This window comes from Lactuca sativa, chromosome 4 (genome assembly GCF_002870075.4).
Source record: "Lactuca sativa cultivar Salinas chromosome 4, Lsat_Salinas_v11, whole genome shotgun sequence".
Classification (NCBI taxonomy): Eukaryota; Viridiplantae; Streptophyta; class Magnoliopsida; order Asterales; family Asteraceae; genus Lactuca; species Lactuca sativa.
In genome coordinates this window covers 335,497,246-335,523,622 of record NC_056626.2, presented here as the reverse complement: position 1 = coordinate 335,523,622, position 26,377 = coordinate 335,497,246, and the positions used below count along the sequence as shown (strand labels likewise).

At 35.9% G+C, this 26,377-nt stretch overlaps 2 protein-coding genes across 2 annotated transcripts; one reads left to right on the top strand and one right to left on the bottom strand.

Annotated features, from left to right (window-relative positions):
• Positions 1 to 14,027: 14,027 nt before the first annotated feature.
• LOC111909980 (cytochrome P450 81Q32) lies at positions 14,028 to 15,831 on the top strand. The gene is made up of 2 exons (XM_023905774.2): positions 14,028 to 14,935; positions 15,061 to 15,831. Exons 1-2 carry the CDS (start codon positions 14,051 to 14,053, stop codon positions 15,676 to 15,678), a joined length of 1,503 nt encoding a protein of 500 aa, XP_023761542.1. The 5' UTR covers positions 14,028 to 14,050; the 3' UTR covers positions 15,679 to 15,831.
• Positions 15,832 to 23,597: 7,766 nt separating this feature from the next.
• On the bottom strand, positions 23,598 to 26,019 carry LOC111909979 (uncharacterized). The gene is made up of 7 exons (XM_023905773.3): positions 25,682 to 26,019; positions 25,081 to 25,206; positions 24,775 to 24,978; positions 24,591 to 24,687; positions 24,405 to 24,508; positions 24,275 to 24,326; positions 23,598 to 24,029 (listed from the first exon to the last, which is right to left on the bottom strand). Exons 1-7 carry the CDS (start codon positions 25,894 to 25,896, stop codon positions 23,826 to 23,828), a joined length of 1,002 nt encoding a protein of 333 aa, XP_023761541.1. The 5' UTR covers positions 25,897 to 26,019; the 3' UTR covers positions 23,598 to 23,825.
• Positions 26,020 to 26,377: the final 358 nt, after the last annotated feature.

Genomic DNA, 26,377 nt, shown 5'->3' with positions numbered 1-26,377 from the left:
TTCGAACCCGGATCTCTTGGTTCTTCACCAAGCGCCTTACCAGTTGAACTACAAAGAACACGTGAAACATATTCCGTTTTTAACTTGTTAAGGTCTTCTCAGCAAGTAGAAAATAATCAAAAGGAAATTGAGGCTTGCAAAAATCGAACCCCGGTCACTAGCTTCATCACTTTCACGCCTTACAAACTTCTGTAGGCTACCACTTGATTCATTATTTCGAAATTTAAATCATAACCAGTCTTTCTCGCATCCTTTTTTTCACAAAATTAACACTTTTAACCCAAAAATCAATTTTCTTTATTTCTAAATTCTATTTTCAACCCAAATTTTTTAGTTATTAATTTTTAATTTTATTTTTATCTTTGACCTTAAAATTTTTGACTTTGATTTTTAAAATTTGACCTTTGACTTTAAACTTTGACTTTCTCGTTTGACTTTTAAATTTTCAAATTTAGCTTTTCAATTTGACTTTTAAGTTTGACTTTTCAAGTCTGACTTTTGAGTTTGACTTTTTAAATTTGACTTTTAAGGTTGACTTTCTTGGTTTTTAAGTCAAAGGGCAATTAACAAAAAAAAAATTAAAAATTAAAAAAGAATTAAAAAAAAATATATAAAAAATAAAAAATAAAAAAATGAGTTTCACATCACTTCCGGTAAATGAAGTTTCATGTACTCCATCTTGTAAAGCTACGATTAAATTTCTTCGTGAACAAATTGATTTGCTAAAAAGGGAAAATGAGGACCTTAAATATGAAGGCTATACTCTAAGGAAAGGTCAGAAACCTTTAAAAGCACAATTAGAGGCCAAGACTAAGGACTTTAGGAAATTACAAGAAGATTACAGCAACAAGTGTGAAAATTATGATCACATTAAACGCAAACTTGCTGCTGTAACTGAAGAACTTGTTGCTTTGAAAATAAAGTTTGGAAAAACAGATGTTAGTTTCAAAAATTATACTGCATCAAGTAAGACAGTCGAGTCCTTAGTAGAAAATCAATTGAGTTTTAAAGATAATCAAACCAAGGGTCTAGGGTATCACAGTGTGCCACCTCCTTTTAATCACAATTATAAGCCACCCTTTGAGACCAATGAGGAAGAAATGCATGCTCAGTATGGCCAAACCCGTGCTCCAGATTCAGTTAAGACTAAACAATCAGGGCCAACTGAGGGTGCTGAGCTGAACGATACTAATGTTTCTACTTCATGTGCAGGTAAAGTAGCAGAGGATGAGAACACGGAGAACACCATTGCACAAACCAACATCTCCTTGAACTTTGAATCTGTTGCTTCGAACTCAACTGATTCTGATCAACCTGCTGTTGGTAAATACAGGCCACCATTTCAAGCTAAACAGAGTGCATGTTGCAACTGTGCGTGTGGGAAAAGCAAGAGACAAGGCAAAGATACGCCACCAGGGGCAGGAAGAAACAATTTCCCAGTGAAGAAAAAGACTTGTTTTCACTGTGAAACACCTGGTCATATTTCCCGAAATTGTCCAAATCGCGCATACATTCCTTATTATGCACAAGGCTGGCAGAACGCGCCAAGAGGGAGATACTCCAAAAGATACCCCTCGAGATCACGATCAGACATTGATGACTGGAATGCCAAAAAGGCCAAGAATTCAACTCACAAGGCCAAGAATTCAACTCCCAAGGCCAAGAATTCAACGCAAAAGGCCAAGAATCTAAATCCCAAGGGCAAGAAGGGAATGTCGGCCAAGAAGCCCAATCCAAGAGATGCTCCCGTGAAGCCAAAATCAAAATCATCTCAACGGCCGACATCAAGTTCAAAAGCAAGTACTGAGCCACCCATCAGATCGAAAAAGAAATGGGTTAAACCCAACTACAAATGGGTTCCAAAGGCTCACTCTCCCAAATCTTCTAACGCTTCTAATATTTTTACATCTTCTGTTTGTGATAAGCAGGACATGTCATGGGAGAGAGTATCGTGCAAAGATGACAAAGGTCGACCCAGTTTCAAAATGGACTGGGTTCCAAAGACCAACTGATCCCGCTCTGTGTCGGAGCAGCTATGGAGGCATATCATCAGACTTCGGTTTGTTGGTAGTGGCTGTTCCTGGCACTTGATAGGGGACATCTCTCAACTGTACAACATTCAGACATTGTTTGAGAGTATGTGTCCTTTGCGGGAAGGGAAGAAAGGAAGGGATCACATGGGGTCTGTGCTTAACGACATGAAGAATTTTCGGATCTGTTCTGAGATTACGCGTGCTGTTCTCGGATCTTCTGGATGCAAATTCAATCGGTGACTTACAGTTTGACTTTTTTTCTCTATACTCCTGAGTTTTTCTTAAGTTGATTCGCTTTAAAGACAAATTTTTGTTTTAGGATAGTTTAAATTTGCGCATTTACTTTCGTTTCTCTCTTATGCACAAATTTAGGGGGAGAAATAAAAACAAAACAAAAATTAGAAAATTTTAAAAATCCAAAAACATTAGAAAATCAAATAATCAAAAAAAATTGTTGGTTATGGAATGTGCTTGAGGGAGATGTTTTGGGAAGTGATATGATAAAGTGATAACAGGCAACCTGAGTCTGCGTAACGTACCCGAAGCTGAAGGGTCTATGCTCTGGTTTGATGCGTCGGTAGGCACGAAAATTTTTTAAATGGACTTGACTAGGGAGAGTTGAACTTAGGAAATTTATAGACTTGACAAATCTTGACCTAGTTAGATCCGTTCAGCCTGACAATACGACGCTCGGATAGGTTGAGCAGGGAGATATATATGGGAATCTACTCGTCACAATAATTGAACCCGTACTTGGAACCGTGGTTTAACTTTTCCTCGATGTGCGGATTCTGTCCTTAATTCCGGTTGGATGGAGCGACTAGTAAATTCCGATAAATTAGGTCTGTAGAATATCATTTTCTTTCTTTCCGTCTGTTAGTCATACGTTGTCTCCTTTGCGCGACTTTCAATCCGACCTGGTACACAACATATGCAACTCTATTTCTCTGCAGGTTATATATATGTGAAAGACTTCTTATCTGTTAGCCAAATGTTGTCTCCTCTGCGCGACTTCTAATCCGACCTGGTACACAGCATATGCAACCTTCTACTCTCAACCCCTCTAAAGAAATAAATAATAACTAATAGAATTCTGAATCTATCCTTTCTCTGAATGGTTGTCTGCTCACCCGGTGTAAGTAGTACTCTGGAAGTTCTTGATGGCTGGGGCATATCAGGAAGCGGGAAACACGTTCTAGTACACATAAAATTGAACATATACAGATTGTCTATAGATCTTGCTGCTCAATTTAGGTGGACAACAATATCCCTGGTCGTCGTCAGCTAATGGTCCTTAAGATATAGTATCTAGAAACTTATGATCAGATATAATATCTAGGAACTTAGGATCACATTGTCTTGTCACTTATAGTATGTCCTAATTTTGTCACAATTTTTCGTGTTTATGTGGACAACAATACCGACGATCGACCAGACAAAGATGTGAATATGAAAGGTACCGATAAGTGGATAAAGGTTGTCTAAAAACTTTGATCCCAAATCTCTCTTAAAGTTAGATATCATTTTTATTTTTGTTAAATTTGTCATAGTTTCTTCTAATTTAAATTTTAGGAGGAGAATTAAAAATAATTCAAAAATCAAACAAAAATCAAAAATTAAAAATCCAAAAATAATGTTATTTATGTTTTATTTCTTGTTCAGAAAAATCAGAAAATCCAAAAATATTTTGTTTCTGTTTTTATTTTTCCAGAAAATATTAAAAATCCAAAAATATTTTTTTGTGCTAATTTTTCTTTTAGTTTTGTTTTGTCTTGAAAAGTGATTTCAGGCGTAGATGAGACTCGTGAAGGCCGTATTGAAGATCTTCTGAGCCAAGGCTTCATTCGTGAGCATCGAAGAATTCACATTCGAAGGAGCAAGAAATGAAGATTATTCTTTCGACATTCAATATGTCAACCCCAGAAGCATGGTGAAGCTGTACTTGAAGATTATGTGACGAATTGCATTGAAGCCTCCTCAATCAATCTGCTGCTATCTTAAACCTGCTGAAGTGATCCAATAGATTATTTCTCTCCGTTGTTCTCTCTGAAGATTCTCAAGCTGAAAGCGCTATCTTTCAAGAATCTCTACAAGAAGCCTCCTCACCCAATGTGCGTTCAGTGTCAAATTCTGCAGAAATCCCAACTGCTCAAGATGAAGTCATTTATTGAAGATTCATATGTTCATCTTGATGCTGTGAAGCAATTTGAAGATTAATGCTGAAGCCAAGCTCCCAATGAAGATTAACAAGAAAAGCCAGCTACTTTTTAGGGGGAGCTTGTTGGGCCAATTAGAAAAGAAAGCTATAAACCAAGGGGGAGATTGTTGGGTCAAAAATATGGTTTATACTTTGCTTTTCTAGGAAAATATATTTTTATGTAATGTTGTATGTGTTTGCGGTTTGTGTGTACGGTCGTACACGTGTGTACAGCCGCACACCCTGTGTACGGCCGTATACAGGGTGTGTGGTTGTACACATGTGTATGGCTGGAGGTCCATATAAATTGAGGAGTGCATGTGGGAGTGTACGGTTAGAAGAGAGAAGGCTAGAGAAGAGAGAGAAAGTTAAAGAGAAGAAGTGTGTGTGAAAGAGAATCTATTGTATGGAGCATCATTCATATTGAATACATCATTCATGAAGATTCATCTTCTTCTTCTTCTCATTCTCTTCTATTTTGATCTGACATCATCCAATCGATTGGGATTCCGCACCATTAATTGGATCTGATTGATACACAAGCAATTTTGGGGACTTACAATGGATAAGCTTGCAAATTCTTACGTGAAGGAAATTGTGAGGCTTCACGGTGTTCTGCTAACGATTGTGTCGGATCGTGATAGCCGTTTCACCTCGCGGTTTTGGAAAAGTCTACAAGAGGAATTGGGTACCAAGTTGTGTTTAAGTACAGCTTACCATCCGCAGACTAATGGTCAGAGCGAAAGAACAATACAAACACTTAAAGATATGCTGAGAGCATGTACCCTAGAATTCCTAGGTAACTGGGATGAACATTTACCTTTGGTAGAATTTTCCTACAATAATAGTTTCCACTCGAGCATAAAGATGGCACCTTATCAAGCTTTGTACGGACAGAAGTGTCGTATGCCGTCTTGTTGGCTTGAGGCTGGGGAAAAGCAGTTTATGGGTCCCGAGATGGTCCATCAAACCGCTGAAAAGTTGAAAATAATTAGAGAAAGAATGTTAGCAGCTCAGGATCGTCAAAAGAGCTATGCTGACAAGAAGCGAAAGCCAATGACTTTTGAAGTTGGAGATTCGGTTTTGCTTAAAGTCTCGCCGTGGAAGGGACTTATAAGATTTGGTAAAAGGGGAAAGTTAAGTCCAAGGTTTATTGGACCGTTTAAAGTTCTTCCGAAGGTTGGGAACCAAGCTTACAAGCTCGAATTACCTGAAGAACTGAATGGAATTCACAACACTTTTCATGTGTGTTATTTGAGGAAGTTCACGGGAGAAGTTCCCGATATAATTCCAATTTCTGAATTGAGAATTGATGAAAACAAGAGGTTAATTGAAGAACCAGAGGCAATTGTTGACCAAAAGACTAAGAAGTTTCGACGCAAGATGGTCGAATTGGTGCTTGTCCGTTGGAAACATTCGAATGGGTCAAATCTCACCTGGGAAACGGATAGTGACATTTTGAGTCGCTATCCACATTTGTTTGTTGATGTGTGATTCCAGGGACGGAATCATCCTAACGGGGAGAGAATTGTAACTCCCGCGTTTCCAGGCTAGGCATTATCATTGATGTAATAGTCTAGGTTAACCCTTGTAACTCTTTTTGAAGTATTAATGATGAAATATTTGAGTATTATGTGAATTATGTGAATTGTGTGATTATTTTCTTAATTATTATAATTTAATGAATTAAGAATAAAATAAGCGTCAAATTTGAAGTGTGGGATAATCCCAATATCTTTTCATAAAGATGTAGTGGTCGAAACAAGGATTCCGAAGATATAAAGAATGCCAAAATCCGAGTTATAACGAAGAAGTTATGACCTGTCGAAGTTTCGCGACAGAACCGACAACGCTGAATGACGTAAAAAGTGAAACTTACATTAGAGCAATATTTAGCCTTAGTGATCTAAACGAAATTCGTAGAGTTCGTTAAACCGAGAGCGTGCATAAAAAGAACGCTCAAATCTGACTTCGTATGAGGAAGTTATGATTTTTCGAAGTTTCGACTTAGCAGTATGCAACCCGAATACTCGATTTGAGATCGAGCGGTTTTTAGCCAAAACAATCAAAATGAGAATCGAAGGTCTCGTTAATAGTAGTAAAACAATAAAAAGATAGGCGAAAACGGACGTCGGATGAAGAAGTTATGATTTTATAACGGAGTTTTCCTGTCCCGGCCTACTAAAAATAAATAATAAAAATAAATCAAAATTAGCCGACGGAGTATAAACGCAAGTTGTAGATCGTAGTCTCACCTACGCGTGGATATAAAGAACATCAAAAACGGAGTTCGTATGAGGAAGATATGAATTTTTGAAGTTTATTAAATATTTTCGATATTTAATTTAAATATATATTAACCGATATTATCCATGGGGGGAGTCAGCGACCCTATTGTCATTACGCCCAGCGTAATTTCATATTATGTAACGCCCCGTCTCTGGTATGTTGCTTCCATGATATTTGTTTAAGAGGTTTTCTTAAGGGACTCGGCGAGTCTATAGCCCGACTCGCCGAGTAGGGACGGGATTTCGAGCACGTGTTAGTCGGCGACTCGGCGAGTCCATATTCGGGACTCGGCGAGTCTGCCTGCCTAGAAGAAACCCTAAATCCCCGGGTTGCACCCTATTTAAACAACCTTATGAGCCCCCAATCTCGCCTCCTTCACCCTCAGAGAGCTGTGAGAAAACCCTAATCCATCCCTTATTATTTTAAGTGCTTTTGTGTGTGGATTTTGAAGGCTTGAAGAAGAAGAAGAAGAAGAAGAAGAAAGGAGCAAAGAGAAGAGGTGTAGAGCAAAGATCCAAGGGCAAAATCAGAGTTCATTGAGGTATTTCCCTGGATTCCTTCTGTTTTATGCTTTATACCTTCATTAGAACTCTTCTAAGACTAGTTTGATGCTTTTCTCAAGCCTTATGATTGTATGGATGCCCTAATAGGTTGAGATATCCTTAGATCTGTTTATTTAGGAGTTGTAGAGCCCGGATCTATTGCCTTTTTGAAGATACTTTGCATGAAAACCCTAGATCTAGCCTTTATTATGCTTTTTGAGCCATTTTATCTTCATGGATGTATATGGGCACGTAAAGATAGAATCTTTACGTGCTAATCGAGTTAAGGGAGCCCAGATCTATAAGTTTTATACACTGGATTAAAGCAGAATCGAGTTTAGAGTTGCTACATGCAAGCGACTCAGCGAGTCGGAAGAACGACTCAGTGAGTCGGAAGAACGACTCGCCGAGTCGAGTCGCGAGTCCCCAATTTTCCCTTTTTGAGTGATGCCGAGTGGGGACCAGTGAGTAGTAGAGTGGACTCAGCGAGTTGGAGGTCAGACTCCGTAATGGAGGGACTCGGCGAGTTGTTCATACAACTCGGCGAGTCCAAGGCAATCTTCTTAGCTCGAAGAACAACTCGTCGAGTTGTTCATACGACTCGGCGAGTCGGATGCAGATTGCCTGAGTTTTAGATTCGAAAGGGAACTCGTCGAGTTGATGCCATACTCGACGAATAGCAGCGAGTAGGGTTGAGAAGTGAGAATAGGGACTCGGCGAGTTGGCGGCCCAACTCGGCGAGTCAGGTCAACTGTAGGTTGACTTGGACCAGGAGAGTTGACTTTGACCAAGGGTAAAAGAGTCATTTTACCCCAGTGCAGTGATTAGCATTTGATTGAGTGTGTTATGGATTTGTAGCCGGGGAGATATCGGAGCAGCAGCAGTTAGCTTCCAGAGCCATACACACAGCAGCCAGTTCACGAGGTGAGTTTCCTTCCAGTAGGAACGGGTCTACGGCCACAATGTCGGCCCGTTTAGTTAGTAGCAGTTCCGGACTTCAGTCCAAAGCAGCAGTTCAGTATGCTTGAGGTCTATGTGATTCAAGCATGTTTGTGTGTTATATGTTCCGGACTTCGATTCGATGCAGTATGCAGTATATGTGTTTATATTAGTTGATATGTGTTATGCTATGCTATGATCAGTCAGTTCCGGACTTCAGTCTGATGCAGTCAGTTCCGGACTTCGGTCCGATGCAGTCAGTTCCGGACTTCGGTCCGATGCAGCTAGTTCCGGACTTCGGTCCGATGCAGTGGGCAAGGCCCAGTATGTGCTTTATATGTATTGTATGGTATGTGGTAGTTTGGGGGAGCTCACTAAGCTTCATGCTTACAGTTTCAGTTTTGGTTTCAGGTACTTCCGCAAGCAAAGGGAAGGGCTCGGGATGATGGCATCGCACACACCACAGCTTCAGTTTTTGTCCTGGGAGTTGATACAGTTTTCTTAGATATGTTTTGATATAGTTGTGACTCAGTTTTCTCACAGTATTTTAGTATGATTTGAGATATAAGGGGTATGGTTTTATTATATGATACTCAGATTTATGGTTTTTGGTTATATTAAAAATGAAATTTTTGGGTCGTATTTTTGGGTCGTTTCATATTACGCCCAACGTAATTTGAAGTTCCAGCCCCTATAAAAGGAGGTCGAGGGCAACCGAGTTCATTGCTCATTTCTTCCCTTTTTCTCGCGTTTTTGCATCATTTTTCGTGCAAGAATTATCCCGAAGCCCCGGTATCATTCCCGAGCCCCGAAGCAAGTCCCGAAGCCCCGAAGATCCCGAGAAGTGTGATTCCCGAGTCGAAGCTCTGCCCGCGAGGAGTTCGGTTTTTGTGAAGATCTTCCAGATCTGCCGAAGAATACTACTTCTATAAGCCGTAGTGCTGTCCGATCATCTTCTGATCAAGTGAGTGTGTAGTTACTTTCTTCTAACGCATAATTATGAAGTATTTTATATAAAATACGTGTTATGTGTATATTTTGTTGATTATATGTGTGAATGTATATTCACTTTCTTCTATCTCATAGATCTGATTTATTCTCCATGAAATACGTGTTATGTGTGTGTGCCTCATCTGTTCTTTTGGAATATGTATTGAATGAGAATGCTATACAGGTTTTAAACTATGTATAAAAATATATATTTTTATCTATTAAATATGTTGGGTAGAACATGGGTAGATAGTTGTGTGATAAACAGATGAGAGGTCTCGATGTTGTTTTGATTCAGTCATCTAGCGGAGTTTAGATGACGACCACAGACTTTTCTAGACAGTCATGTGGAACGCTAGCAGGTTCGCCACCTGTAGGTGTTAATGAACTTGGGTGTTCATTCGTTGTACTCCATCCCCCTCATGGTTGCCTTATTTGACTTATATTGCTGAGGAACCCCCGAAGCATGTGTTGTCGCCCCGATGAAATATTCTTAGACTAGGTCCCTTGTGTTGGTTATTTTAGGGACATAAAGTGAGAATAACGGGAATGGGTAATTGGGTTATTGTTGCTTGATGAAAATTAATTTAATTATTTATTGTGGGTTGAAAACCCTATATTCTCACCGGGCTCCCAAGCCTGACCCACTCAGTTTTATTTGTAATACAGGAAGTGACGCAAGGGCATAAGATGGATGAACCATCAAGTTGTTTTGTTTACAAGTCTGTATATGTATATATATTTGTTGAATGACTTGTAATGTTATCGTTTATGCTTTATGGTCTGTATCGGAACATGACATCCCTAGTTTTGATTATATAATGAAAATACATTTCTTTTATGAAATGCTTCGGTAAACATTGTTTTATCACGTTTTGTTTTTGGGAACAAATTCCGCAACTCTTTCAAATCAAAAGGATTTACTCTGAAATTATTTTAAAAGCATACATGAAAATCGGTCTTTTCTGGCCGAGATTTTGGGGATGTCATATATATATATATATATATATATATATATATATATATATATATATATATATATATATATATATATATATATATATATATATATATATATATATATATATATATATATATATATATATATATATATAGCTTTTGTTTGTTTACTTTTTTCTTCAGGGCTATCTTGATGTTGATTTTAGTTTTTGTTGAACACAATTCTGATATGTGTTCTTGATGTTAACAGGCATTCACTCAGTACCTCAAGAATATCTATCGCCATCTTGCAAATACCATTTTTTATGGTATCATAAAATGAAGATAAACAAAAAAGGGAGTAAAAAATGAGTCGATTTGCATCAGGTAACAATTCAATCTTCAAATATGTTTCTTGCTAGATTTTTTGTTGTTAGTGATGGAACAAGTAATATGATAGTTAAATATATCTCTTTTTTGTATTTGGTTTTAGTTGTAGAAAACGATAGAATAGACAAAGAAGTTGTCGTCAAAAGATATTATGTGAGTTATCCAGAGTTCAAATTGATTGAGTAGTTGGTAAAATAATATAAAAAAGTGGTCAACATTTATCTGTACGATCATAAAAAATAGAAGTGGATAATTTTATAATTTTGCCTCTAAAATAAGATGGAACTTTTCTTTTGGACTAAAAAAGAGTATCGAAAAACTCCCAAAATAAGACGCCCAGCACTCAGATGAACACGCTTATTAAAATAAAAATAAAAAATGCTTTTATTTTTTACTGGATTTCTAATATATTTTTCCTATTTTATGTAGATATCAACCAGTTTCTTTCATGTTGATCCTCATCCTAGAAACCTTGCAATTGGCTCGGATGAATAATGAATCATGAATCATTAATATACTATAATTTTGATATGATGAGGGAGATTAAATCCTTGACCAGAAAAAGATTGATAGATATTTTCATGCAAATTATGAAAAAGTTGCAAAAAATGTATGAATTTTTATATTTATTTTTCTAATACTGTAAAGCAGGGACACCATAATGTAGTTTTTTAGGTACTCGAATAGAATTTATATTTGGATTAAGATTAAAATATTATGTTATAATTACAGATTATGAACAATTTTATAAGTCTTGAAGCGCTTCAACCCATTGGAGACATGTCGTCAATATGTAAAAGTTGAGAGAAGAAGTGTGAGAAAAATATTTGAAGCTCTGGAGCATTTGAGGTTATTAGGTATGTATTGTATGTAGTTCTTTAGTTTATATTCATATCCTTAAGCCGCTATTAGATGCTTAAGCTATTGAGACAAAAAAAAATTGTAATGACCGTGTACTATCAAAGTTTATCATCGAGAAGATTTGGGATTTTTATGTATAAAATGTTGATTATCAAAACAAAATATATCCACTTTTAAGAATTTATAAAACTTATATATTTTTCAGTATAACCAACGAAAGAATGGTGTTTTGCCATCAAGTTCCATTTGGCCTTATTTCTTACTTTCTTAGATAATATACCATCGAGGTAATGCAATACAATCCCCTTCTCTGGAATAAAAAACCAACCGTGAGACACTATACTTGGAAATCTTTGTAGTTAGGTCATTCTTAAGATTCTTACATTTGAAGACCAAACGTGTTCTAACCTTATTTCATAATATGCATTCTATCTAAAAGTGCAATTCTTATATGATTTATATGGTTGTATAACTTTGTATTTTTTAACAGAAGCAAGAATCGCACATGAGGAGAGTCGAAGTATGTGTAAAAGGGATATGAAAGTGGATGTTACCCAAAAATGGATGTTGGAAAATCAATTTCATATCCTTCACTTGCATTAACCAATACATTTGTTTTCCAAGATCCAATATAGTTAAGTCGGATGCATATGTTGTCAAAAAGAACCTCAATTTTATTTATTTATTTTTAATTTCCTTATAGGTAAATTGACATTTGCATTATTAAAATGATGTATGTGTGAAGTAAGTATGAACAAAGAGCGTTTCTTTTTTGCAGCCATCTAAAGTTTGGTAAATGACCCTTTTACACTTATTTTTTAAGGCGTTTTATTTTCATTTTTTTTGTAAAATCTTTTAACTTTTGCATTATAGGAGTATTGATTATGGACTGCACATCGATACGAATTATTCTAACTTCTTGATAGCTCAATATGAAGTCACCTTATAGGAATTCGACATTCAAAAAGCTTTTTAACTTGCCACCAAATGAATTTCTCATCGGTGATTTTGTCATGCTCTACATGAGAAAATCATCAAAATCCCCATGTTCATATGTGTTTACGGTTTGGGAAGACCTCCCAAAACCATAAACACCTTCAAAGGGTGTTTAAGTGCCCTTAACACCTTCCAATACTTGTATAAGTGACTAGAACCTTGCATGCATAAGATAGAACCACCAAAACACGAAAGAAATGGGCAAACATGAGCTTACGGCCGTAAACCCATGTGTTTACGACCGTAAACTCCCAAGGAGTGGTCCAAGGACCGTAAACTCCAAAGAAGGGTCATTTCGAGCCCTAGTCACTTCCTAAGCCCTTGGTTCGAGTCTAGCATAATTCCTTGAGTGGTATAAGACCTTTGAACACCCAATGACACCGCTTCCATGAGTTTACAGTCGTAAACTCATGGGGGAAGTGGTCTAGAAACCATAAACATCCCTAAGGGCCACCATTTAAGGAGTAAACTCCAATGTGAGGGCATACTCTCTTTATATGCAACCCTTGGTACTCCAAACACATATAGCAAAGTGTTTTCATGCTTTAGGATGTCCTTACTTGCATAATTAGTTGTTAAATGACTAATTTGATACTTAAATGTATCATTACATGTTAAATAGGATTCACGTGTGTGTTCAAGTCCTCACTTGACACTTAGCATCCTATACTGTCCGTTCATCCGAGTCACCCACGTCAGGTGAGTTCATACCCCTGAATTAACCTTTTAAATGATTTTAAATGCTTTTATGGGGGGAATATAAGTTGAACTATAGAGTTATTATATCAATCACATGTGATTAATAACTGTATAGCAAATAGATTTCTGCATGTTAAACTGTTTTATCTAGCTAAAGGTTTTCAAAGCTTGTTTTATAAACTGACATCAAGTCATAAATCCTTATTTATAAGTTTTTCCAAAGGTTTTACCAAAACTTCTTTTTATACTCTTGTATTGTTAAATGCATGCCTGTATATGTATAGTTATATAAGTAATGTTTAAAGGACTTAAGAAGGCTAACTCGCTTTAATTCCTTTTCCTTGTTTGGATGTGGCTTTAGGGTATCGGTTATCCGTCCGAAGGTCGTTTAAATATTAGTTATATATCATGTATACATATGTAGGCATAAAGGTTCTATCAGCCAGATCATCATCCTTTGGGTAGCAAAGACATCTAGATAACTTCTCAAGTAAACTATAATAGGTATAGTTTAGAAACCAACCATAACATTCATGAAAGAGAACTTAGTTATAACTATATTCTGAACACTTATACTTTTTAATAAAGAGAAAGGTTATAGAATTTGAACCACGAGATACATCCTCATGACACGGATTCCACCGTTGTCAAGTTGGTAACCAGAGCCTCCTGAAGGGAGGGCGGGTATTGTGTGTATAGATCTATACAGGACAGACAATCCCACATCCTGACTGCTAGCTACAGTCCCGGCCGACCAAGCCAAGGGGTGACAAATGTCACAAAAAGGTCCTTCATCGGTTATAGATATTCAGGCATTTCAATGTTTTTTCAATGTTATCAATAAAACTAATTCTATTTTTGTTACTTTCTTTTTAACTATTATGCCAACTTTTTATATTTTTATATGTTCCCCACATTCTCCGCGGGTCATAATCTAGTACTTATAATAATCCTCAAATTTTTCTTGTTCAAACAGTAGATGAATGATTACAATTACAAAAGTACAATAGTGTTTTTTATATAAATGTGGATCTCAAAACAATGATTGGGTAGTATAAAATTATATGTCATAATAAACTAATCAACTTGTAATAGAATATATATAAAAATCGCTGTATCTCATTTACATTCTGATCCCTATAACAAAAAGAACTCATTTCTCGATTTCAACGATCATGGAATATCTCTTCATTACCATCCTGTTACTTCTCGCTTCATTTCTGTTCGCCTCTCACTTCCGCCGGAAATTATCAAACCTTCCGCCAACTCTCTTTCCAACCCTCCCTCTGATCGGCCACCTCCACCTTTTAAAGAAACCTCTCTACAGGACCTTCGCCGCAATCTCCGCTAAACATGGACCCATCCTCCTTCTCCGCTTTGGATTCCGCCGGGTCCTGGTTGTCTCCTCCCGTTCAGCCTCCGAAGAATGTTTCACTAAGAACGACATCATCTTCGCCAACCGCCCTCGTCTTCTTGCCGGAAAGATTCTTGGCTCCAACTACACCAGCATCGGCTGGTCATCTTACGGCGACCACTGGCGCAACCTTCGCCGGATCTCCACCATCGAGATCTTCTCCTCACACCGCCTAAACGACCTCCGTGACATACGCGCCGACGAAGGAAGACTCATGATTCGTAGGTTGATGTCTGAATGTTCTTCACCTGTGAACTTTAAGTCAGTATTCCACGAGATGAAGCTTAACCTGATGATGAGGATGATATCCGGGAAGAGGTATTTCGGCGGATCCGGTGAACTGGAGGAGGAAGGGAAACAGTTCCAGGAGATGGTTAAGGAGACGGCTCTGGTTGCGGATACTTCAAATTTAGGGGATCATTTGCCCATCATGAGATGGTTTGGAATGAAAGGGTTGGAAAAGAAGATGATTAAGTTGCAGAAAAAGAGAGACGCATTCTTTCAAGAGTTGATCGAACAACAGCGAAAACTGGATGGGATTGAACTCGAAAACAAGAAGAACAACACAATGATTGAAGTTCTATTACAGCTACAAAAAACTGATCCGGAGTACTACACTGATGAAATTATTACAAGCTTTTGCCTGGTATATATATTAATTAAGATCGAATTAATTAATCCTTACACTTCTACAAAAGATTTATGAAGCTATCAATATTATACATTTTGCAAAATCATTTACAATTTACATTAAATTTTGTTGATGATTAGAACCTGCTAACCGCTGGAACTGATACTTCTGCCTCGACTTCGGAATGGGCTCTTTCACTTTTACTCAACCATCCACATGTTATAAAGAAGGCACAGAAGGAAATCGACAATCATGTTGGGAAGAATCGTCTTGTTAACGAATCAGACATGAGCAGCTTACCTTATATTCGTTGTATTGTGAACGAGACTTTACGAATGTATCCTACAGTCCCACTCCTCGTACCTCACGAGTCATCCGAAGATTGTGTGGTCGGAGGCTTTCACATCCCACGTGGGACCATGCTACTCATCAATCAATGGGCCATACATCGTGATCCTGACCTCTGGAGTGACCCTGAAAGGTTTCAACCAGAAAGGTTCGAAAGTGTAGAGAGCACAAAAGATGGGTTTAGGTTCATGCCCTTCGGGTCTGGAAGGAGAAGTTGTCCTGGGGAAGGTTTGGCTATGCGAATGGTTTGCTTGACGATAGGTTTGCTTATACAGTGCTTTGACTGGGAAAGGATAGGTGAAGAGATGGTTGATATGAAAGAAGGTCTTGGTCTCACCATGCCTAAGGCTCAAGCTTTGGTTGCGAAGTGTAGACCACGTCCGATGACCCACGATTTAATATCTGATTAGGTTCCTCTCTTCGGGAAATAGCTTTAAACATGCATGTAAAACTAGAAAACAGGTTTGGCTAGACACATGGAAGTTAAATAGCATTAAAGTATCTCTTGTAATGCAAACAAATGTAACGAATTTAAAATAGAATTTGATCGCTACATTGCATTATTGCTTTCATGGATCGATAATATAACATGCGAGCCATCTAATTAGGCCATGTGGAGACCCTTGTGTGATTTCCTCAAAGATTCTCCAAATGCAAATATATATATATATATATATATATATATATATATATATATATATATATATATATATATATATATATATATATATATATATATATATATATATATATATATATATATATATATATATATATATACCTCCTTAATAAAAGAATTCTCTATGCCACGTGTCATCTCCTTAACAAAAAAATTTACAAAGTGAAATACCACTTTTACCCTTAGCAACAAATAAATACTATATTTTTAGCAACTCATTGATTTATTGTTGAAATTCGCCCCAATCTCGGTCATCATGTGCATTTCTTCCCAAATCATATACCTTGAATTTTGTTATCTCCTCCAATCTCGCACACTTCTTACCAAATAGGATACAGATATTCAATTTTTGAAATTTGAATTTCATCTCTTTTGTCTCTCTTAATTTTATTATCCCGTTTACCAATAGTAACCCTAAATATATCCTCTCTTCCTTCTCTCGAACTTGATGGGTGTCAATCGGCAAGTAGGGTAATAGTGACAAGAGGTTCGTTTGCTTTTATACTTTTTGTTGTTTAATTTGTAAGGTTTATGCTCTATTTCTTGGTGGGTCTTTTTTGGGACCTGTTATCATCGATATGAATGAGAGTAAAGCCAATATGGTTTAAGTTTATTTCCTTCAGGTCTTCATACTTTGTCAAATAACAAAAAGGGAGGTTAGTATGATAGTGTTAATTTTTTAAAGATCTCCCAGTAATTATTGTTGATGATGCTAACTTCTTAAGCAGGAAAGTCGAAGCTTATCCCCTACTACCTGTAAAAAATTAGGAAAATAAAAAATCAGATACTTATATTTTATCTATCAATATATTTATAATTATATTTATTTCCAGGTGTCCAGATTAGGTGTATACATCTATTAGAAATGAATAATGCAAAGTAAGAAGTTTTGTTTATAAACAGAGTTAAGAACAATCAAGAACACTCATGGTATTTATGCTTATCTCTTCTAAGTTTAGTTTTTAATATGTTGATGTATTATTCGGTACATTTTGATTCTTTAGCATTACTCTATTTTATTTTTTTTCTTGTGAGCACGTATGAACACATGTAATTTATAGTCAAATTACTGTAAAATTTTTCATGAATTTTATAACATCCCGAGTTCAGGAGTACAAGTTCAGGGTTCAAAGTGTAAATGTGAAAGGGCAACTCAGCGAGTCCATGGGTGGACTCGGCGAGTAGGGTCGCGACTCTGGTCGCGTGTTAAGTGGCTAACTTGGCGAGTCGGCGGCTAGACTCGGCGAGTTGGTGTTGAGTGGAGAAAACCCTAATTTCGGAGGATGAGCCCTATTTAAAGGACATTATACCCTCTCCCCAGCCTCTTTACCCTCTCTTGAAGTCCAGAAAACCCTAAGGCGCATTTGTGAGTGGCTTAAGAGCTTTTGAACCTTAGAGAAGAGATTTTGGAAAGCTAAGAGGCTTGGAGCAAGGGGCTTTGCAAGGATTTGGATTTCTCTTCTGTTGGAGCTTTCCTTTGAGGTATTATTTCGTTGCTTGGGCTATTATTCATCATTTTGGAGTTTTTGGAAAAGATAGCATGTGGTGTTTTGAGTTTGGAGGTTAGATCTGAGGTTGCTACCTCAGATCTGGAATGGAGAAGGTCTAGAGGGCATTAAAGTCCCTGTTCTTGAGTGATTGGTGAAGCCATCTTGTCCCAAACCCTAACCCTAGAGTGTCTTGTGCTTAGATCTCTTTGGATTCACGTAAAGTTTGGCACTTTACGTGATGGATGGGTTATAGAAGGGTAGATCTGTGGTTTGGATCATTTGCATGACCTGGAAAGCTTCTGTATGGATTAAGATCTAGAGGTACTCGGCGAGTCATAAAGATGTACTCGGCGAGTTGCTTGAAGATGGGTAGGAACTCGGCGAGTTGGAAGAACAACTCGGCGAGTCGATTGAAGATAGCCTTGGACTCAGCGAGTCTGTTCTTGGACTCGGCGAGTCTGGTCGTAAGGTCCTAACCTTCTTCTGGTTGAGCCGTGAATCGGTGAGTCAAGGGAGGACACGGTGAGTTGAATGTGGGAGGACTCAGAGTTGTGGGACTCGGCGAGTCTCGGGGTGACTCGGCGAGTTGAGTCGCGGATTGGGGAAGTTCTGAGCATGGGGACTCAACGAGTCATCGGGTTGACTCGGCAAGTAGAGTCAGTCAGGAGATTGACTTTGACCAAGGGTTGACCAGTTGACTTCCAGGGGCATTTTGGTAATTGTTGGCTTTTGTTTTGAGTTCAGTGTTGGTGTCGGCTAGTGGTGGAGATCGTGTCAGTGGTCGGAGCATCTTGGTCTTATCTTTTCAGTCGGCAGTTTCAAGGTGAGTTATCCTCACTATATCGACAGGGTCTACGGCACCAAGGCCGGCCCTTTATCGGATTGTGATCCGGGTATCATTGTTATGTTATTTGCTTTGTAATGTTGCATTCTGGTAGTTAGGATGGTTTATGCTAGTGACCGGTTAGGTCGGTATCCTGGTTAGGATGATGTTATGCTATGTGATCTGTTAGATCGGTTTGATTGGATGTGAATTGTTATATGATCAAATGTTTATGTGCACATGGTTGTTGGACTGGGGTTGGGTTGAGGCGGGTCCTGCTTTGTGCTGTAGGCCAACATACCCAGGGCGGACCGGTTATCTCGAAGGCTCAGCGAGCGGTCCGATAGGCTGTAGGCCCCAAGAGGGCGGACCAGACGTGCCAAGGCTCGGAGAGTGGACCAGGCCGACTGAAGGCCCTGTGCGGGCGGACCAATCATACTGTAGACTCAGAGAGTGGACCAGGTGGATTGAAGGCCCGGTGCGGGCGGACTAATCACACTGTAGACTCGATGTATATGGTTAGACTCTGAGGGTGGACCAGGTGGACTGAAGGTCGGTACGGCGGACCAGTCACACAGTAGACCCGAAGTGCATGGCTGTTATGTGTTCTGTTATGATATGGCATGTTGTGCGTGTATGGTATATGTGGTTGGTATTTTGGGGGTATCTCACTAAGATTTCGGGCTTACAGTTGTGGTTTAATGTTTTTCGGGTTCTTCAGGAAATCGTGGCAAGGCAAAGGCGTGATCGTACCGCTTCTCATGATTATGTTTTATGATGTGGTTCTGAGAAGACTCTGATAAAAATTGTATTGAAAACCTTTTTGTAATAACTTAATGAAACTGGGTTGTTTTTTAAAAGTTTAAATTGGTTTAAATTTTTAGGGCGTTACAAATTTATTGTTAGTTGGAAATGATTAGAGCTTTTAACTTACAGATGGCTGCCTATTGATACAAAACCAAAAGCCTTGATATTTCTTAACCATGGCTACGGGTGGTGGTTGTATGAAAGTTATCAATTATAAATCATTGGTAAAATTTGTTATTTACCTTGGGTATTTCCGGAGAAGTTGTACATGATGGCATCTCTTTTTTAAATCATTGATAAAATTTGTTATTTACCATTGAATTGCTATCTCATGTCTCTCTATATCTCTACTGCAGAAGCATGGAGGCATCTCTATTATAGGTTTGCATTTACCCTATATGCATCTCTCTGTTATCATCTACTATGCAAGAAACATTATAAAGACATTATCTTGTAGGTCCTAATGGTTGATATGTCCTTTATACCCTCTCTCTAACTGTGTATCCCTATCTCTTTATTTTTGACTCTCTTATACCTTCTCTCTCCAGCTGAAGCAACTAAGATTGAAAATACACTTAAATCCACCACCAATGCAAGTCTTGCTAAGAGATGGGTTAGGTATGTTCTATTCCAAGAAATTCCATTTATTTATTCTAATTACAACAAACATATACCAACTTTGGGTATTGGAAACATATTGACATTTGAAGGTTTGGATCCCCAAGAATATCTTGGATTAGAATGCAAGGCAAGCTCTGATTTATTTTACCTGTTTCATATAATAAACATAGTGTTCCCTTAAGTTACACTGTTGGGTATTGAATTACCAAAGATTTACTGGCCATTAGATGCTAATTGGTAGGATGTTCTAATGCCTTGTTCTTTTTTTTTTGTATACATTCACATATTACAAATAGATGATTAGTTCGTATTGCAAAAGTGAGGTATAGTTTAGGATGCAAGGAGGAATGTATGTGTAATGGTTCTATAAATGAAGTTAAAAATGATTTATAGTGGTATTAAATTTTCTTCATATGCCACTTAGTTAAATCAATGTTTTGATATAACATTTAGTTGTATTTTTATAATAGAAAATATGATATCATTTTTAGAATTTAAAATATATATATATATATATATATATATATATATATATATATATATATATATATATATATATATATATATATATATATATGCACATTTTCTCTTCCAATTCAAGTGTTGTTTTGGTCCTTTCTTAAAGATTCACCAAGTAAAACCAATAACAAGTACAACAGTACCACACATGTAATCCAATGGTGAACAAAAAAAAAGATAGAAAATAAATAAACAAATGATTTCCATTTAATAAATTCAAAAAGAAAACAAAAAATAAATAAACAAACCCTTGATTATTTTTATCGAGAAAACAAAAATTTCAAACTAAATGGTTTTTAACTTTTATATCAAATTTAAATATATTTACATTCAACACACATAATGTTGTATAACAAGTTCATATTATATCAAAATGATATTCTTTCATTTATTTTCAATAGCATTGATATTTTATGGTGTAACTTGATGTTATTGAAATGAAACCAATTGTCACAACAAAAAAATTCATCGAAATGACTATAATACCCACAACTCTGATAAAAATAGTACAAAGTCTAAACTTCATGTTTAAACTTGATGATATGCTTGCGGTTCATATATATCTCCACCTACGATTTCTAATCAATTATCTACCCATTTTTTCCATTTGCTATTCCCATCTTTATCATATCCAAATCTGCAAGCATAGATTAGCATTTAGGTATCTTTAAACCATGATATATTAGTTCTTGTCTTTGGACTAAAATTGAAGTAAGCAATAAATCACAAGGGTCAAATTTATAACTTTCATTTTTTTAAAAGTTTATGACATGGTATTTGTTTACGTAATATATAAAATTTAATTCTCGATGAATTTGTAACTCATTCTTTCAGAAAACAATTTTTACCATTAAAAATAAAAATCAATTTTCAAGTCTACATATCAATCATTATTTATTACAATATACAAGTTTATGTTTAGATGGTTTTTAATATTCTTTCTTTAAATAATACTTTAATTCAGAATAATAATTATTAGTCAATTTCTTTTAGTTAATATACAAAATAAATTTGATGAATTGACGTTATAGTCTTTACAAACATTCTTTTCTTTTCTATTATTAAAAAAGAACTCATTGTAGCTAAATTGATACGAGTTATAGTATTTGTAGTAAAACAAAGATGATAAATAGGTATTAGACGTTTTTATAAATTTTTTATCCGTGGTTTCCACGGGTTGTAACCTATAGTGTGTGTGTGTGTGTATATATATATATATATATATATATATATATATATATATATATATATATATATATATATATATATATAAATGGTAAATATAGTGTGAATGTAAGACTGAATTTGGTCCATTAGATGAGAAAAATCATGTGATTAAGATTGAATGTTGATTTTAATAATTTTTTGATTTAATCTTTAAATTAAATGGATAATAATATTGTTAGAAGAGTAATTGAGTATTTTTGTCAGATTTTAAAAAAGAAAGTCGACCTGTTACGTTCCTACAACCCAATGTTTTCGTTCCACCATTTAATATCATTCCATATTATTAGGAAAGAATATTTATTATATTAACAAATGAATATATGATTTCCCTTAAAACAAATCAATCATCCACTCTCAAAGATATCATACACCTAATTCTAAAAATATAATAGACCTATAAGAAGAGTGATAAGGTTTACATTCAAAGCAAAGAAGTGACCACTGACTCTAGAAGCGAATAATGAGAAGTCGATCAAGCTCAAGATTACGATAGAACTTCAAAACGAAGTTCACAAACACAACATTTGCAACTATTTGGATCGACGATGACGATGATTTTATCGATCCACCGCTGTCAGATAATGTTTTTTTTTTATGTTTTTGCGATATATATTCTTCAAGAATTGAAGTGGTATTTTGCAAAATAGTGTTCATTTTGTAAGAATGAAAACGTAATGTAGGATAATTTTCTTTTATGAAATTTAGTTCAAAACAAGTTTGGGTTTGAACACGTTAGGTTAGTTAAAAACAAGTTTGTGATATATTCTTCTAGAATTCTAATACAATTTGTCTAATATGGCTCATTCTATAAGAATGAAGCGTTATTCTTGGAGAATTTGGTATGAATTTAAGTTTAAACAATTTAGGGTTTAAACATGTAATGTATTGGAAAAGTTTGTTTTTTTTTGTTACAATCTTCAGGGGATTTTGGGTTTGCTGGTGTTGTGGCTTATTAGTAACTGTTTTGTTAATATTTTTATGTGCTTGTACATAAAATGCTCTTAGAATTAATGGTTGATTGCAATTACTTCGATGTTCATATGGATGAACTGGTGCTACTGCAGTTGGAATGTATAGTGTTTTTTGATGTAATGGTTACATGCATAATTTAAGATTAGAGAACAGTTGATTTAGTAAAATGTTTTTTATTGTTAGGTTAATTTTTGTATTCAATGTTCGGTTAGGACATCGGTTTGTAGTTGGGCATGGATTATATAAATTGCAATACTATAGAATTTATCAAAGAACAAGTTTCGTTGAGAATGTTGTGGGGTAGTAAAAAGAAGTAAACAATTCTTTTAGAATATTATGAAAGAAATAATGAAGGAATTCTGTAAAGATGTTGTGAAAGAAATAATAAAGGGAAGTATATAAAAATTTTATGATAATACATAATGTCAGTAGAATGGTTCGGTGTATATTATTATGAACAAATTGTAATGGTTTAGGTAAGTTGAAACTCATTTTTAATTTGTTTTCATTGACAGCCGGTGTTTTAATAAAACAACCTCCCCAAGATGTAGCATCATTTGATGAACAATTACCAATGATAAAAGTCATTATAGAACAGGAAGCAACTATAGGTGAAAGGGTGGATGTTAATCAGAAAAAAGAAAAGAAAAAGTACATAGTCGAATCAACCAAGAATTGTGAAAGGCTAAAAGAAAAGATGATTGTTTTCATGTAGGTGAAATCCGATAAAAAAAGGTGTAATTTAGTAGCCATTTTATCATTTGAAACGTTCAAATTTCCTTCCATATATACAACTATTTTAGTTTAGGTAATAAAAAAGAAAATACCGATCATACCCTTCGGATATCAAAGGTTGAAATTTGGTTATACAATCATACAATAATTAGGGTTCATATATGAACCTCTCTCTCTCTCTCTCTCTCTCTCTCTCTCTCTCTCTCTCTCTCTATATATATATATATATATATATATATATATATATATATATATATATATATATATATATATATATATATATAATTCCTTTTACTAGACATTACACATTTAGATCTCAAGTGAGTATATGAAGCCAAACATATATCAAAGGTTGTTCATAAAACAATAAAACAAACTGAATATATGTCATGAATCAAAATAACATGGAAACAACAAGATATTTTAGCTATCAAATAAGTAAACGAAATGATACAATTTAGTGAAACAAGGGCAATTACGTAAAGTTAACCGAAAGTTAATAAGGATACAAAATTCAAAACACCTGGCATCCAAATGCCCAGTGTTTTTTTTTTCAGTTTTGGAAAAGTGGTTTTGACATAACTACCCCTAACAGAAAGTATAGTTTTTTAAAAAGTTTCATCTTCAGTCAAGTCAACACACACACAAGGGACACCACACAAAACACACACACACACAACTAACTTAGCTACGAAGAAATGCTACAGTAGCAACACGGGACCCAACAGATCCTCCAAACATAAATGTTGGATAGGACCGAATATGATCCAAGTAGGAAAATATAGGGGGGTTTCTGGAAATATCTGATTCTTCAGGGGCTTTTCTTTGATTAAAGTTTTCAACTTCTTGCACCAATTCATCTCTTGTGTGGTTGCATGAAGTGATAACCTAAACCAGATTTTTTCATAAAATTAATATCAACATGACTTAATCTTGGACAGATATATAAAGATGCTGCTGGCTTTTTACCATATTACCCTTCACCTCAATACTCCCCTTCATCACTCAATGAGAAGACAAAAACTTTTTCAAATATTTGAACTTTTTCGATTTTGCAAAAGTTTTTCAAATAAATAGTCATCATTTGAAATTCGGCATTAAATGACAGAAGGGTAAAATGGTCATTTACTTACCAGTAAGCCACCAGGAGCTACAAGTCTTGATATGGACTCCCAATACATAATCCTGTAATAAATTAAAAAAAAATTAATTAATTTCTGAAAAGGCAGATTGACTTTTGAAGGGCAAAAAAGTCAAACTTGCCTTTTTATAGGACCATCAGGATGCAATCCAATTGCATCCAAAGTCCCTTTGTCTGTAACCAAACGAAACTTTTTATCCAACTTTGTTTCAAGAATATCATCCACCTGACAACCAATTTCTTTCAATAATAATAATAAAAATAATAATAATAATAATAATAATATAATCTCAAAATTTGAAAGTTACCAAGAGTTTGATAGTAGCAAATCCATCACGATCTGCAAGGCTTTGAGCAAGGTCAATGGCTCCTTCACTATAGTCAGTTCCAGTTAGATCAGAAAACCTAAATTCATTAACATCAAGAATTAGGGTTTATAAGAACAAGAATTATATTGTATAGTGTATACACAAGGTCAAATATATAATATACCCTTGTTTAGCAAGTTCTTGAAGAAGCAATCCATTGCCAGTTCCAACATCAAGAACACTCCAATCTGCTAAATCTATCTTCTTGCCTTGTTTATCAAGGTCAGAATTGTCATTTTCATGATGGTTTTGAAGTTCTTTTTGAGAAAGGTCAACACATAGGCCTTTTGTCCAGGAAGCAACCACTTCCATGACATCAGCACCAAACCTAAAAAAAAACATTAAGAATTTATGTAAATCAAGAAAGTGAACAGGTTTTTAAATCTAATAAAACTATAAATAGGATCAACACAAGTTGATAACAACTTACCAAACTTCACCAGTATGTCCATGTTCACGGAAATTTGTCAATTCATCTGCATATGCTGAATCCCAGTAACTTTGGAACCCCAGCATTGATGTAATTGTTTCAGCATCAGGTTCTTCTTTGTCAGAACTATGCATACACAAAAAATGCAAATTCAGAATTCAGAAATGGTTCCAGTTGTTTGAAGCATCAATATCAAATCAAGTTTTCTAATTGGAACAAGAGATTATATGTGTTCAACATTCATGGATGTAAATGTAATGAGCAGTTGAGAATTTTAATGTCTATTTGTAAATCGAAGTTAACAATACATAACAAAGCAAACAAATTGACACATTTGGATACTGAAACACACTTGAACTTCAACAAAATAAGCAAAATGGCACCCTAACATGTACTCGAACTGAACTATTTCTTTATCGCAGTTAAATTGAAGTTCACATACATTATATAGCACGAATTCCCCAAATTTTAACTAGTCAAGTAATATGCCTAACTAAAACAGAAAGATCTAACAATTTTACTTCCATTGTTGAATCCCTTACAACAATCGACAAACAGCGTGTTAGTAGAAATGAGTATCATCAGCTGACAGTAATCTAACCTGTAATCAGAGGCGGTACGATACGGTGCGGCTGCGAGAGCTTCTGATGCGTCAGCGTGACGCTGATCGTCGTCAAGAGTACTTCCGTAGTCACTTTTGATGGACCAAGAGTCAGCAGCAACAGAGCGGTCATCATCGGAGATCAGATCGGCGGTTACCGGCAGTCGTACCTGTGAGATATCGTTGTCTTCCGGTGGCAACCGAGTTCCGGCCATAGTCGAAAGATGATGGTGTGGGAGACAAATTTTGAAGTCGTGGAGAGAGAAAGAAACCCTAGAGAGAGAAAAAGAGAAAGAGATTTGCAGATATAGACGGAGATCAGCTGACAAAGAGACGACGGGCGAATCGAATATAGGAGGAACGATTTCTTTCTCCACGTCGGATAAATTACCTTTATACCCCCTTTATTTTAGTGAAATTACAATAATACATTCTTACTTTGGTAAAGGTACAATAATAACTTCTAAATTTGGTACAAATTACATATGATTTTGGGACAACATAGTAGCAGCAACAAATATGTATACTTTGCCGAAAACTAGTAGCAATCATTGAACTTTAATCTGTTCTTGTGTGGTGATGAGAATAGTGATATTCTAGTTGATTTAATTTAATTCTTGTTGTAAGTTTTGTACTTCAATTCTTCATTTTGCATATGGTTCAAAGTTGAGTAATTACACGAATCGTCCATTGTCT